Here is a 14,123-nt window from a genome sequence, read left to right as displayed (position 1 = left end):
TCCCAGTGGTTAAGGCCTTCTATTTGAGAGGTCGGGAGTTCGATTTCGAGCACGCACCTCTAACTTGTCGGAATTATGTGCGTTTTATGCAATTCAATATCACTTGCTATACCTAACGGTGAAAGACAGTATCGTGAGTAAACCTGCCTGGGAGTTATCCATAATGTTCTCAAAGACGTGCTCGAAGACTGCATTCGGCCAACGTGGTAGACTATGGCCAAACCCTTCTCATTCTGAGAGGAGAGATTGTCTCTATTTTGACGAGTAGGTACAGGAGGTTTGACGGACACAGGCTACTATATGTCCCGGAAAATCAAAAAGTATCCAAGGGATTTTAAAAAAAGAACGTTAGGATAAACTAAAGTTTATTCTTTGGTTGACGACTAGATTACTTGATTGTGTAATTAAAACTGAGATAAATTATAATATTTCTATAAAAGAATTGTTGTTCATTCGGTTCGACGATTTGGTTTCCGACATTTACGATGTTTTCTGAAAGCAAAAGAACAGTTACATCCACTAATCAATATCATAGTAATATTATTAATGCGATTTTGACGATATTCAATAAAGAGATAATTTGCATCCCATGTAGTACAGGGTCAAAGTACCGAGTACCTACTCTACTCCATCTGCCGATTGTATGAAGCCCATGTAGAGAGTGGTTCGGTTCCATGTTTGATAGCTATTAACCCCCCATGCATGTCTGTGGCATCGTAGCGCTCAAGCAAAAGTCGCAGCATTTAGTGTAGTACAATGTTCTCACCAGGCCGTGCGCGTTGCGCAGGTGCTTGTTGAGCGACTGCTTGTGGCAGTAGCGCGCCGGGCACGCGGCGCAGGCGTGCACGCGCGCGGGCGGCGCGTGCGTGCGCGCGTGCAGGCGCAGCGCGCGCGCGGAGGCGACGCGGCGCGGGCACGCGGGGCAGGCGAGCGCGCGCGCGGCGTGCGTGCGCAGGTGCGCGCCCAGCTTGTTGGTCGCGAACTGCTTGCCGCACACCCAGCACATGTACGGCTTCGCGCCTGGCGCACACCACTCATCATCATCATTATCATATGCTTGCTGAAACCTAGGTCTCTTGTAGGGATTTCCACATGCCACATTCGGTCTGTCCACCTAGTGAAGGGTATTATAAGTTTATAACGCTGCGCTCTCCGCTGTACAAGCCCACTAGTGGGACATGTGACAACGACCGAGACGGCGGTGCAAGACCGGGGCGTGTGGAAGTGATACAGACGTAGGTTCAGCAGAAGACGCTAAAAAAATTTCCGCAGAGAGCAGCAAAGCGATAGCAATAATCAATTGGACCTGTCATTTTAGTTAAGTTTAGACAAGAAAGTCCCAGCGATAGGAGGCGCGGGAGTCGCGCGGCGTCAGTTGAACTTCTGTCGTCTCGTACCTGTGTGTATCCTGGTATGGTCAGCGAGCGTGTTGCTGCTGCCGAACGTCTTGCCGCACTGCGCGCAGCTGTACGGCCTCTCTCCTGAAACATAACAACGTCCACGTATTCAAAACTAGCGACACGCCCAGGCTTCGCACGGGTAGCTTATTACAATTCTCAATTTTTTTTTAAATAAAATATGTATAGCCTTTACATATACATATACACACTGAAATAGACTCCTTTAGAGCAGTAGATTTAGTATGAGATTTTACTTCTAACCAATTTTGACAGTATTTGAGAGTAGACACAAAATAACGTCAAATTAAAATGGACCTAAAGATTCTTGATTTAAAGTCAAAAATAATTCATTACCATTGATTTTAACTACACAATGTTTCCACTTGGAGTGCTGGCTGTAAATATATTATGTACAAACTTGAGCATTCAAACAAGACAATAATTAAGAGCCATTTTGTTTTAACGCTAAAGTGTTTCAACTCTCAAATACTATCAACATAGGTGAAATCACTACCCCTATCGTAAATGTGCAAGTGTGTTTGTTTGTCGGTTTGTCCTTCAATCACGTCGCAACGGTGCAACGGATTGCCGTGATTTTTTGCATGGGTATAGATAAAGACCTGGATAATGACATAGCCTACATTTTATCCCGGAAAATCAAAGAGTTCCCACGGAATTTTTAAAAACCTAAATTCACGCGGACGACGTCGAGGGCATCAGCTAGTCTTACAATAAGCATATAGCACTGCGTGCGGTGCTCCTACCATTATGTTTCCTGATGTGGGTGTTGAGGTTGGTGACGGAGGTGAAGCTCTTGCCGCAGCCGGGCGCGGGGCACGCCTTGCGCGGCGGCGGCGCGCAGTGGCGCAGCGCCGCCGCGCGCGTCGGCGTCGCGGCGCCGCACGCGCGGCATTGCCAGTTGCACTCGCCGCTGTGCCGCTTGCTGGAAACAGTTGTACATCCATGCTAACATTATAAATGCGAAAGTGTGTCTGCCTGTCTGTCTGCTAGCTTTTTACGGCCCAACAGTTTAACCAATTTTGATGAAATACAAGTCATATACAAGACATAGGCTACTTTTTATCCCGAAAAATTAAAGAGTCCCCACGGGGTTTCTAAAAGAACCTAAACGCGGATGAAGTAGTATCTAGTAATATATATACTAGGTGATGCTGCCCGAGACAGAAATCCACCAGGATCTAGGTTTATATCCAGTATAAAAGGTCCTGGGTCTCCATCTCCCGCATGTAAACAATAGCTTATACATTCTGGATGTAAACAATGGAAATCATCATCATGATCAACCCATCACCAGCCTACTAGTGGACATGGCTCTCTCTCAGAAGGGATTAGAGTTTAAACCATAGTCCACAGGCCCCACTGACCAAGTGCGGCCTGGCACTTTAACCACCTTTGAGAACATTATGGAGACCTCTCAGGCAATGTTTTCTTCAATACTGTAAGTAGCACATTCAGAACACAAGTGACCCTATCCATAATCTTGATTTTTCCAATATGGCTATTTAAAGCTTCGGGAGAGAGGATAGAGATAGATAGATAGATAGAAATACTTTATTGCACATAAAAAATATTACATAACATGACAAAGAAACTAAAACTAAAAAAATAATTGTATGCAAAGGCGGCTTTATTGCGCACAGCAATCTCTACCAGGCAACCTTTGGTGAAAGGAGAAACTAGGTGTGTTGGAACTTGGATAGTACTTACACGCAATACAGAAAAAAAATAAAGTAGTATATGGAGGAGTACTTTGGACAACAAAGTAATGGCTAAGGTTTGACTTGTCAATCTTTTGGTTTTAGTTTTCTGAACTAATCAGCTATTGTGGTTAATTCTGCTGTACACAACTCTAAACTATAGTCCATACAAAATAACTCCTCGCGCGCCATTGTAACTCTATGGGTCAACTGTCATATCAAAAGTACAGTTCACCTTTAAAATAAGGACTAAATCGTACTTTTGACAATAAAAGTGACACAAAAAGTTAAAATGATGCATGCAAATTTAACATGTTATTATTGCTATACTTTTGATTAAATAGGTACACCCTACACAAAAGAATAGCATTAGTTTAAATCTGTTGTTGTTATTCATGTTAGTCATGTTCATTGTGTGGCTTTTAGTTGTGCCAACACAGCACAATTCTCTTAGCTAACATCGCGTAGCTTGGAGAAAACACGAAGGAGGTTGCTCAGTCTAATAAATTCATCTACTAGCTGATACTGAATTTTCATAAAATAATTATACTCACAGATGTAGTTTATAATTAAACTTTCTAGTGAACACTTTGCAGCAAAACTGGCATGTGTGTGACGCAGGTTTGTTTGCAGAACTCTTCAGCTCCTGACTGTCCACATCTTGGGCCTGTGCTTGAATACAGTCTTCCTTCTCATTTGAAGTATTCTCTGTGCTCTTTCTTTCTGCACCATTGTTTATGGAGTAGTTGGAACTGTGGTCAACGTGCCTAGTATCTGAAACGTAGTTTTTGAAAATTTTTATCAGAGGAAGCATTAACATGTCTTAAAAAAGTATTTTTAATTTATTAAGTCCATCTGTGAAAACATTGAGGAAATTAGTATAACCTTGCATTTTATTTTGGCTTCTAAGTCTAAAACTTAAGAATAAGTAATATACTCGTTCATATAACTTTACCTTTAAGATTTTTTTTAAATTGCAGAAATATTTCATTGGCCTTTTTACACTTGTCCAAGAATTTGGCAAACACATTTAATTCGTTGAGGCATTGGCTGCAGATAGATGCTGGGCCTCCGTCGTTAATGTGAAACTGTAGTTTAGCATCTGTTACCAGTTTCTCGTAAATACAACAATCACCTTTCTTTGAAAATAATGAACAAGAGTCGGTTTTCATTTCAAAGCATATTCGACACACATTATCAAGATTTTCAGCAACACAATAATTGTTTTCCATAGTTTTAAATGGATATTCAGTCAGTGATTTCTACTTTTTATTAAGTTAAAGCGAAAATTTTAAGAAAGAAAGGAAAATATTGGGTAAAAAATAAACTGCACAGGGACTGCAAATGGCAAAATCAAAACAAACAAATGTCAAAATCATGTTGACGTTGAAACTTCTGTGACATAAAACGTTTCGATTTACGCATAATATGCTTAGATTTTGCTGCGTATTTTTTTGTAAATCTAGACATAAAAGGTAACTAACTACTTCCCCGTATCTTTTCTACTGTCATGCTACAAAATATGCTTTAGTAAATACGGGATCAAAACAGGTACAATCGTCACGAAAGTGACGCGGTGCCATGCTACTGAGCACAGTAGGGCGATTGTCTAAAACCTGCATCAATCATTATTACAATCTCAATTGTTCTGATTGGCTGAATTTGTGCGATTCTTGTTGCAACAATGCATTGTGGCCAATAGTGAGCGAGCATTAACCAATCAGAGATGATTGCGATCGTGACATTGTAGCTGTCAAACAACCTCGGTAGGGCCACGGGTCTCCACTGAGAGTGAGAAGGTTTTAATTAAACCCTACGGTCCACCACGGTACAGGTTCCTTATAACGCACAGTATAACTATAGTATACCTATAGTAAACCTTTTTCGGTCCTAATGAAAGTGGAAAGTGTATTTTGCTAGTGATTCTTTCAAATTGTTATCATCATCATCATCATGATCAATCCATTACCAGCTCACTACAGAGCACGGGTCTCCTCCCAGAGTGAGAAGGATTTTGGCCATACTCTACCGCGCTGGCCAAGTGCGGATTGGCAGACTTCACACACCTTTGAGAACATATTGCGTGCCCGGGATCGAGCCCCCCGACATCCAAATAGGAGGCGGACGTCCTAACCACAAGGCTATCACCGCTTATTGCTATAGTTTTGACTAAATAGATTTTATCATAGTTTGATGTTAATTTGTTGTTGCAACTTCCACCTATACCAGTTACAGAAAGGTACTAAAGATAGATTAAGATGTACCCGCCGTCCGTGGACCAGTAAACCAGTCATAAACCCATTTTCCCCACACGTCGTTACGTAACACAGATTAGAATGATTGCGACATGGGTCCAAGTGCAGATAATGCGCTACCGTGCGGTGCGCGGTGCGCGGTGCGCGGTGCGCGGTGATAGCGAGAACGAAGGAAAGTAATGTGAACATTTGGTAACCGCGCGCGTGCGCCGCATCACAATGTCCTGCACGCACAGGGACGTATCCATCGCGCTTTATACGACTGCTCGAACAAGGGAGTGTAATGTTTTCAGGGTACAATCGGGGTATGCGGCGGGAGGACGCCCCGCACTCCGCACGTCACCTAGGCTCGCCCGCACATAAGCGCCGGGGCTGTGCGAGTGTGCGGGGCGTTCTCTTCCAGATTGCCATTTCAGCCTGTCGCGTATTATAGGTATTTACTTGTATGTTTCTTTATTGCACCATTCATCATGATCAACCAATCGCCGGCTCACTACAAAGCACCGCGGCACCGGTCTCCTCTCAGAGTGAGAAGGGTTTTGGTCATAGTCAGTGGCGTGCACAGGGTTTGAAGCCAGGGTAGGCATTAGTTAGGTGGGAACCTGTTTACTGGCAGGTCATAATGTAAAATTTACATTGAGCTATTACAACTGGGGTAAGCAGTGCATTTATGCCTCTATGACCTGCATGCCACTGGTCATAGTCTACCTCGCTGTCCATGTGTCACACACCTTTGAAAACCTTATGGGGAACTCTCAAGAACAATTACTTAAAACGCACATAACTTCGAAAAGTTAGAGGTGCGTGTCCGGGATCGAACCACTGACCTCAGATTAGGAGGCGGACGTCCTAAATCCCCAAATAAAGTCCTACGTCCGCAAACAAATAATCTTTGAATCTTTAACCACTAGGCTTATTCTATTCTTTTATATTTCCATTCTCTAGCTATTCCTCTATTTATTCCAGTATTTCCGTGATGAACAGTTAGTCACACAATAACCCAGTCCTTTTGTCACCACTTGAGGCGGTGAAATTTCTCGTAAAAAGTTCTTAGCATTAAAACCCCATATCCCCAGGGTCTCCACGGCAAACGGAACAAAAATGAAACTCTCAATAAGAGAATCATACTAGCGCCGCTCACCGGTTTAGTAAGTATCTCTAATTTGAAGAAACACGGTTGAAAGATCCGTCCCTGTTCAGACTGGTGGTACAATTTTCTCTCGATTACGTTCTTGATTGATTGGTATGCGCGTATTCGCACATGTTACACGTATGACGGCAGCGCCCTACGTGACCGTGGTGGACAATCGGTCCAAACTAAAAGTTAACTTTCTCACAATTAAATAGAGTGACTATTGCGTTGATCATTCGTTTCTGATAGAAGTTTATTTAGGCACGATCGAAAGCCGCAAGGGGGAGGCTCGTTACGTCCGGAAGCAAGAGTGAAACTTGGACGTTGGCCACATACTAATATTGGCAGGTTTAAGTTATAAGTAAGGGTGGAGGCGGAACATGCAGCTGGTTGTTGGACGAGTGTCGCGCCGACCGGGCGACTGCACGACATGAGAGTTTCACTTGTGAGTATCCACGGAGATGCAGTGACATGTGACATGTGGTGCAGTGACGTGATAGTGATGTGCTTTCCTAAAGTGCGGCTTGGGGATTCTCTATCGGACAAGAAGAAAGCTTTGATAGATAAATAGCGAGCAAATGATCAGGCGGGGCACCTGGTGTTAAGTGATTACCGCTGCCTATGAACATTGGCACCAGACCGCCAATGCGTTGATGCTGATTTTTCAGGACTTTGTTACCAGTTACCATAGTTGGGCATTTGCGTCTTGTGCCATGAATATGTGTTTCTAGACATGTCTGTAAAGACACCAGCTGTGGGTGGCTAGTGTTGGAAAGATTGAAGGACACCAAACAGCAGCGACTTAACCCGGCGGCATACCGAGGTGGCATCCCGAGGTGGGATCACTAGATAAAGCCACCGTAGTTACAACTCTGTAACAGATTCTTCTCGCTCTATTTCTGTTTACTAAATTTTTATAAAAGATCTTGCAATCTTCATTAAAACGAGATTTGCACTTTATTTCCTTGCTATGATGCTTAGCTTAGTTCGTTGTTAGAAAACCATTAATAAAGCGATAACTTTTCAAAAGAACTTGTGTTAAAATCCACGAAACGTAGGTACTTCGTAGAATTTTGTAGTGAAATATGTAATGTGTTTCAGATCTCCTTGGCGTTGTGTGCGTGCGTGTGGGCGGCGGCTGCCGACGTCGCGCACGTCAAAGGCGTGAAGTCAAGAATCCTCGGCCGCCTGGCGGGGAAACACCACAAGCGAGGCATCCTGTCCGGCGTGCCTCCGTTCAAGCTGGGCCACGACATACCATACGTGACCCATTCTGTAGTGAAACCTTTAGTGGTAACTTACCCGCCCACGGCGTCAGTCGCAGCAGTGAAGGTACCAGTGGCAGGTCCTCACTACCACCGCTATCCCGTACCCGTGGGCCACAAAGTGCCAGGGCTACCGCACCCGCATTACGCACTGAAGTTTCCTCATCATAAATACGTGGCTAAGCCTGATCAACATTTCCATCATCACCATCCTCACGTCGCCCCGAGGCCCTTAGTGCCCGTAGTTCCAGCGCCGCCCGTGGCTCATGCCGCTCCCGTGATCCCCGCGCCTCCCCCGACAGTCGCCGTAGTGAATGCCGCGCCGCCCCCGCCCCCCGTGTTCCCCGCACAACTTCCAGTTCCCGCTCCGCCAGTGCCGGTAATTCCAGATCATTTTCATCTGAAACATTTTCTTCCCGCCGCAACTGTACCTCTTCCTCCACCACCTGCTCTACCTGCTCCACTTCTGCCCATAAGCCAGCCTTTCCCTTATATAATTCGTCCCGGTGGAGCCGTGCAGTCTTCCTTCTTCGCGACGTATCCTCGATACCCACTCCTAAATAGCTACCAAGCTCCTCTTTACCAAGCACCTTTCGCACCCGCCGCTCCAGCTCTGCCGGCTCCATCGCAAGTGCTCCTCGAGCGTCCACATTTGCATCCGTACCACCTCGTGCCTCAAGCGGCAGCCGCACACGGGCTGGTGGAGCAACACACGCATAATGTCGTCGTCGAACAAACGCCAGCTCATTTTCACTCACAGTTAGTTCCCCAGCCCCATGTTCACGTGCATCCCACCCAGGAAGCGCTACCGCAACCTGGTTTCCATTTACATCCCACTCAAGCCGGACCCCAAGGTATTCCTCTACAAGCGACACAACCTGCAGTATCTGTAGAGCACGACGGGTGGTCTCCGGTGGCTCCGGCGCAGCCACACGACTTCGCCACGTCTCACGAGGCGCACTATCCGCAGCATCATCACCACTTCACGCAGGAGCAGGGCACCCAAGTGTACGAACACCACACGGAGAGCGACTTCCAACATCAACTGCAGCACGAGCAGCAACATCAACTGCAGCACGACTACCAGCATCAGCTGCAGCACGACTACCAGCACCAACTGCATCACATCCAACAACAGATCGAGCAGGCGCAGTACGAGCAGAGCTTGCACAGCCAGCAACAGCAGCCCGCGCCCGAGTACGGCGTGCCGCAACAACTCTCTCCGGAATACGGGCAACCCAACGAGTACCCTCAACAAGGACAAGATTTTGGACAGCACCAGCAAGATTTTGCCCATGCTCAAGAACTCGCTCAGCAAGGCCACGACTTCGCCCACCACGCCCAAGACTTTGCCCAAAACGCCCAAGACTATGCTCAGCACGGTCAAGATTTCTCGCAGCATGGTCAAGATTTTTCTCCAAACGGGCAGGATTTCAACCAGAACAACTACAACGCAGCGCACTTGGGCCAGGAGTATGGAGCGCCGCACCAGGGCGTGGAAGGGCGGAGTTCGGAGGATGGCGCAGAGCAACCGCCGCAGTACCACAACCACATCCCCCTCGGGCTGCAGCCTCCCATCGACCGGCCGCTGGACCATTTCCAATAGTTACGGCTATAACCGTATAGCTTGTAACTTGACAGTGCGACTACGTCATCAGTGTACCATTCAAAGTTCAGTCGCCGAGCCAGCGCCCAGCAGCGCCTGGTTATAGCGAATAGCGATAGTTTATTTGCATTTATGCGTTATCGCTACCTCGTCGAAAGATATTTGTGATAAGTTTACTTTACGAAATGTTGACCTTTGTTGGACGGTTGGCACTTGGCAGGATATGTACGAGTGCCTATACTCATTTGGTACATAGCTAGAGACGCTCTCAGTACGTTGGGGAACGTTGTGCCATAGGATCATTGTAAATGAAGAGAGATTAAGTACACAAAGGTAATTTTTCAGTCTTCACTGATTTGTCTTTCCGTCTATTTTGACAGGAAAGTTTTGATCATAGAATAGAACAGAATAGAATAGAGATATAAGTCACCTGGGAGAGTGTTGAATGTGAAGAAATGCAAGAAAAATGTAAATATTTTTCCGGTTGGAGTAGAGTGCGGAATGCGTTGCATTGATGTAATGTAAAAATTGCCTAATTTTTTAATTTACGAGTATTATTAACATAGCACTAAGTTTATTTATTGTAAAACACATTTTTCAATAAAAGAAAATTATAACTACGTTTTTAAAAGTTTTTCAATGAATTCGTACATACTATACAGATTACAGCTAATCATCATGATCAACCCATAGCCGGCTCACTACAGAGCATAGGTCTCCTCTCAGTATGAGAAGGGTTGGGCCATAGTCCATCACGCTGGCCAAGTGTGGATTAAGTAGCGGATTTCACCTTAGAGAACATAATGGAAAACTCTTAGACATGCAAAGTTTCCTTCACGATGTTTTCCTTCACCTTTAAAGCGAGTGATATTTAATTTCTTAAAACGCACATAATTCCGAAAAGTTAGAGTTGCGTGCCCGGGATCGAACTCCCGACCTCCTGAATAGGAGGCGGATGTCGTAACCACTAGGCTATCACGGCTGCGTACAGATACTTACCTATAATACTTACTAAGTACTCGTACGTATAGTAAGACTTACCATACTGTTTTATAAACAACCATAAACCAATAAAGTCCAAGTCCAAAATCGAACTAATAAATAATTATAATACCAAGGCCTTCCACACTCATATTATGTTAGCCGTGGGAACGGCAATATAATGTTACTAGCAGTTGCCTGCTACTTCGTCCGCGTACAATTTCTAATTTCTCATGAGATTAATAAATTTACCTCACCTCACTCTTTTTTCTCAACCCCCTTTCTCAGCTGATGCTTACGCCCGAAGGAACCTACCATCCAATAGTTTCTGAGATTTCGAGATTAGTTAGTGATTGGTATTTCACTCTGTATAACCTTGTAGGTGTAGTACGCGACAGGTCGAGATGGCGATCGGGGTGAGGATGCCCCGTACAGCCCCCGCGCTAGCCCGGTGCGGGACAGCGGTTGGTTTGACCGCCACTCGTGCGCACGTGCGTGTCGCGCGTTGCACCATCCGGTCCTCATCTACATAATATTCGCTACGGGTATCTGTTTCCACACATACAATCATGTCTCTGATATAATCAGGAAACAGTAAAATAGGTTTATTACGTAAACTAGCTTATATATTCCCGCAACTTCGTCCGCGTGGAGTACAGCAAACCCTATTTTACCTCCTTAGGGATTGAGTTTTCAAAAATTCTTTCTTAGCAGATGTCTATGTTATAATAGCTATCTGCATGCCAAATTTCCGCCCGATCCGTCTAGTAGTTTGAGCCGTGTGTTGATAGATCAGTCAGTCACCGTTTCCTTTTAAATATTTAGATTAGCTTATACTCGCGACATCGTCCGCGTGGACTACACAAATTTCAAACCCCTATTTCACCCCCTTAAGGGTTGAATTTTCAATAGTCCTTTCTTAGCGGATGCCTATATCGTAATAGCTAATTGCATGCCAAATTTCAGCCCGATGCGTCTAGTAGTTTGAGCCGTGCGTTGATAGATCAGTCAGTCAGTCACATTTTCTTTTTATATGTTTAGATTATTATATAGATTAGTTCTTTTGAATGGCTAAAATATTCTACGAAGTTCTATTGGGAAGCTGTAAGAAACAATAATGGCGCACAGTGTGCAGTGTTTCACATAAAATCGAAGGCATTTGGGAGGCATAGTTCCGGTACGAGCCCAGACCTTACGTCAGCAGTCATCGTTAGTCGGAGGACCGTAGCAGTCGAATGGGCCTTGTATACCTTCAAACTAGAAATAAGTACCTATAAAAAATGGTATGGCTAGGTTTTATGCAACGCAACATTGTGAAACTAACATGTGCTAGTAGGTAGGTAAATATATTTGAATTAACTTACCGACACTGTGAGGAAACTGCACCAAATAAGCTCTGTCAATTTAAATAAGTCTCAGCCGACAGCGGACAATTTTCGATTACTAGGTAGGTCTGTATGCGTAATTTGTTTTTTTTTCAATTCTAGGTATTTGGATTGCTATAATTTCTTTAAAAATTGAAAACTTAATTTCATTTATTTCTAGTTTTCGTTACGAAAGAAAATGTCTTTGATAACTAAAATATATGTAGTAGATATCTACATATGTTTTAGTAGGTATACGAGCGACATGTACCTTACTAATATTACATTATAGTATATTATTTGTCTCCATAATTTTATATAATGTCAAAGTAACGTACAAACATAAGTAAGTATTTATGTGTTCACATAAACTAATTACTAATTATATAGGTAACGTAAGGACAAAGAGTTTTTTACAAATTAAAATCACATTAATTTATGTGTTGTAGTTAGTAGGTCATTATAATAAGTAAAAGAATCTATTAGTTCTCACGAATCTTTCATTAGTTAAAGACATTAGGAATACTTTCTAATGAACCTAAATTCAGTTAATAATTATAATTTAAATGTTTTTGCCAACATAAAATAATTATTTAAATGGTGTAAGTTAATTAGTATGGTCCACACAGACACAAGTGAAGCGATACAGAAAGTATTCATTAATTTAAGTTAGTTAGGGGTTGGATCGTTGTTTCTATGCAAAGCTCTCAATATCATTTAGTACACAATAAAGTGTAAAGTAGGGAAAAGAATCACCATGGACAGTCTCTACTCAAGAAGTGAAGAAAGTTTCGCCAAAAGTTTGATATCATCCGTGCCTCTCGACCGGCCGGTCATCGCCCTGTCGCATGTCACCGGCATGGTGCTTACGACCCCAACAATCCCCACAAGCCTTCGACCTCAGCTCCTCCTTCGAGCGCTGCGGATACTGAGGGATATCGAACACGAGAGGAACCTTCTGGACCTTGGCTTCGCGAAGTTCACGCCACACCCGCGGTGTCAGACGAAGCGCATGGTGCTGGGCGAGCTGTGGGAGCTGCCCAGGGAACACGAGTGGCTGTGCGACGAGTGTGGAAGACCCCTATATACCATCGAGAAAACGAACTGCTGATAGTGTCAGTGATCTAGGTATAGCGTGTGTGTGATAAATGATAATGTTGGATGTATACGGCTACGGGCGACATTCTGATAGAAATAAGTACAATTCTAAGAAATTATTTCTAGGTGCGTGCAATAATTGAAAGTAAAGCCCTCATACTGCGCTACATTTCTGTATCTTTAATTGAGCAACAAAACCATTTTTGTGTAAATAAGTAAGTACCTACTTACTCGCAGCTCATAAAAAATACTAATAAAACTAGTTAATTATCTACCAAGATTCATTAAAACACGAGTGTCATAAGTGCTTAGAATTACTAAGTACTAGCTGATGACCGCTACTTCGTCCGCTTGAATTTAGGTTTTCAAAAATCCCAAGCGAACTCTTTGATTTTCCGGGATAAAACGTAGCCTATGTCACTCTCCAGGTCTTTATCTATACCCATGCAAAAATACGTCGATCCGTTGCCCCGTTGCGACGCGATTGAAGGACAAACTAACAAACAAACACACTTTCGCATTTATAATACGGGTAGTGATGGGTGGTGACAGGTAATATGGGTAGTGATGATATGGGTAGGTAGGTATTGAGGTAGGTAGTACCTACTTCTATGCATGAATTCTATGTTTTGAATGAATTATTATTATGAGTATCGTCAAAAAGGATATTGTGAAGATCGTGAGGACGAGCCTTAATAAATAATAATAAATAATAAATAAATAAATAAATGTTTTATTTGCAAAATTGTGGGCATAACAAGTTAACAATAACACAATAGTCCCTTACACAATCGACTGTCACCGACAGTGTGCAAATATTTTGCTTGAATTTAATATTAACATGATTATACATTTATAATAGAAATCGAAAACTTTTGTCACTTAATTATACTCGTATATAATGTCAAACAGTACAATTTCAAATTACTTATCAAAAATTACAATATCCTTTATCGAACATCTCGATAAAGGATATTGTGAAGATCGTGAGGACGAGCCTTTATCGAACATCTCGATAAAGGCTCGTCCTCAGTTGCAAAACACTCTGCGACGATTTTTAGAGCCATTCATCCTTTTTTTTAAGAATATTAGCCATATAAAATGACTAATATTCCTCTTTGCCCTCCAACTAAGAGTCAAGCTATTGCTAGGAGTAGAAACAACATTAGAGCAAGGGGCTGGGTTTGAACCTTTTGGTTTTCAGTCCACTCCTTTACTCGTCGAGTCTTTGGAACCGCAACCAAGAGTCGCCATTTTTCTTTATTCTATTCTAACGATTACGTATCCTATTTACTATCGCCTTT

General features: G+C 43.4%; 2 protein-coding genes across 3 annotated transcripts; one reads left to right on the top strand and one right to left on the bottom strand.

Annotated features, from left to right (window-relative positions):
- Positions 1 to 351: 351 nt before the first annotated feature.
- On the bottom strand, positions 352 to 4,465 carry LOC117989715 (gastrula zinc finger protein XlCGF8.2DB-like). 2 transcript variants are annotated; one of them, XM_069503732.1, is made up of 6 exons: positions 4,074 to 4,465; positions 3,673 to 3,892; positions 2,165 to 2,343; positions 1,398 to 1,481; positions 767 to 1,020; positions 352 to 492 (listed from the first exon to the last, which is right to left on the bottom strand). In XM_069503732.1, exons 1-6 carry the CDS (start codon positions 4,348 to 4,350, stop codon positions 481 to 483), a joined length of 1,026 nt encoding a protein of 341 aa, XP_069359833.1. In that variant the 5' UTR covers positions 4,351 to 4,465; the 3' UTR covers positions 352 to 480. The 2 variants fall into 2 exon arrangements, with proteins under 2 accessions (XP_069359833.1, XP_034833018.2); XM_034977127.2 differs by having other exon boundaries at positions 362 to 1,020.
- A 1,019-nt stretch (positions 4,466 to 5,484) lies between these two features.
- Positions 5,485 to 9,376, top strand: LOC138403379 (involucrin-like). Its single transcript, XM_069503698.1, has 2 exons — positions 5,485 to 5,499; positions 7,607 to 9,376. Exons 1-2 carry the CDS (start codon positions 5,485 to 5,487, stop codon positions 9,374 to 9,376), a joined length of 1,785 nt encoding a protein of 594 aa, XP_069359799.1.
- The last annotated feature ends 4,747 nt before the right edge of the window (positions 9,377 to 14,123 follow it).

This window comes from Maniola hyperantus, chromosome 16 (genome assembly GCF_902806685.2).
Source record: "Maniola hyperantus chromosome 16, iAphHyp1.2, whole genome shotgun sequence".
Taxonomy (NCBI): Eukaryota; Metazoa; Arthropoda; class Insecta; order Lepidoptera; family Nymphalidae; genus Maniola; species Maniola hyperantus.
This window is presented reverse-complemented; position numbering and strand designations above follow the sequence as displayed.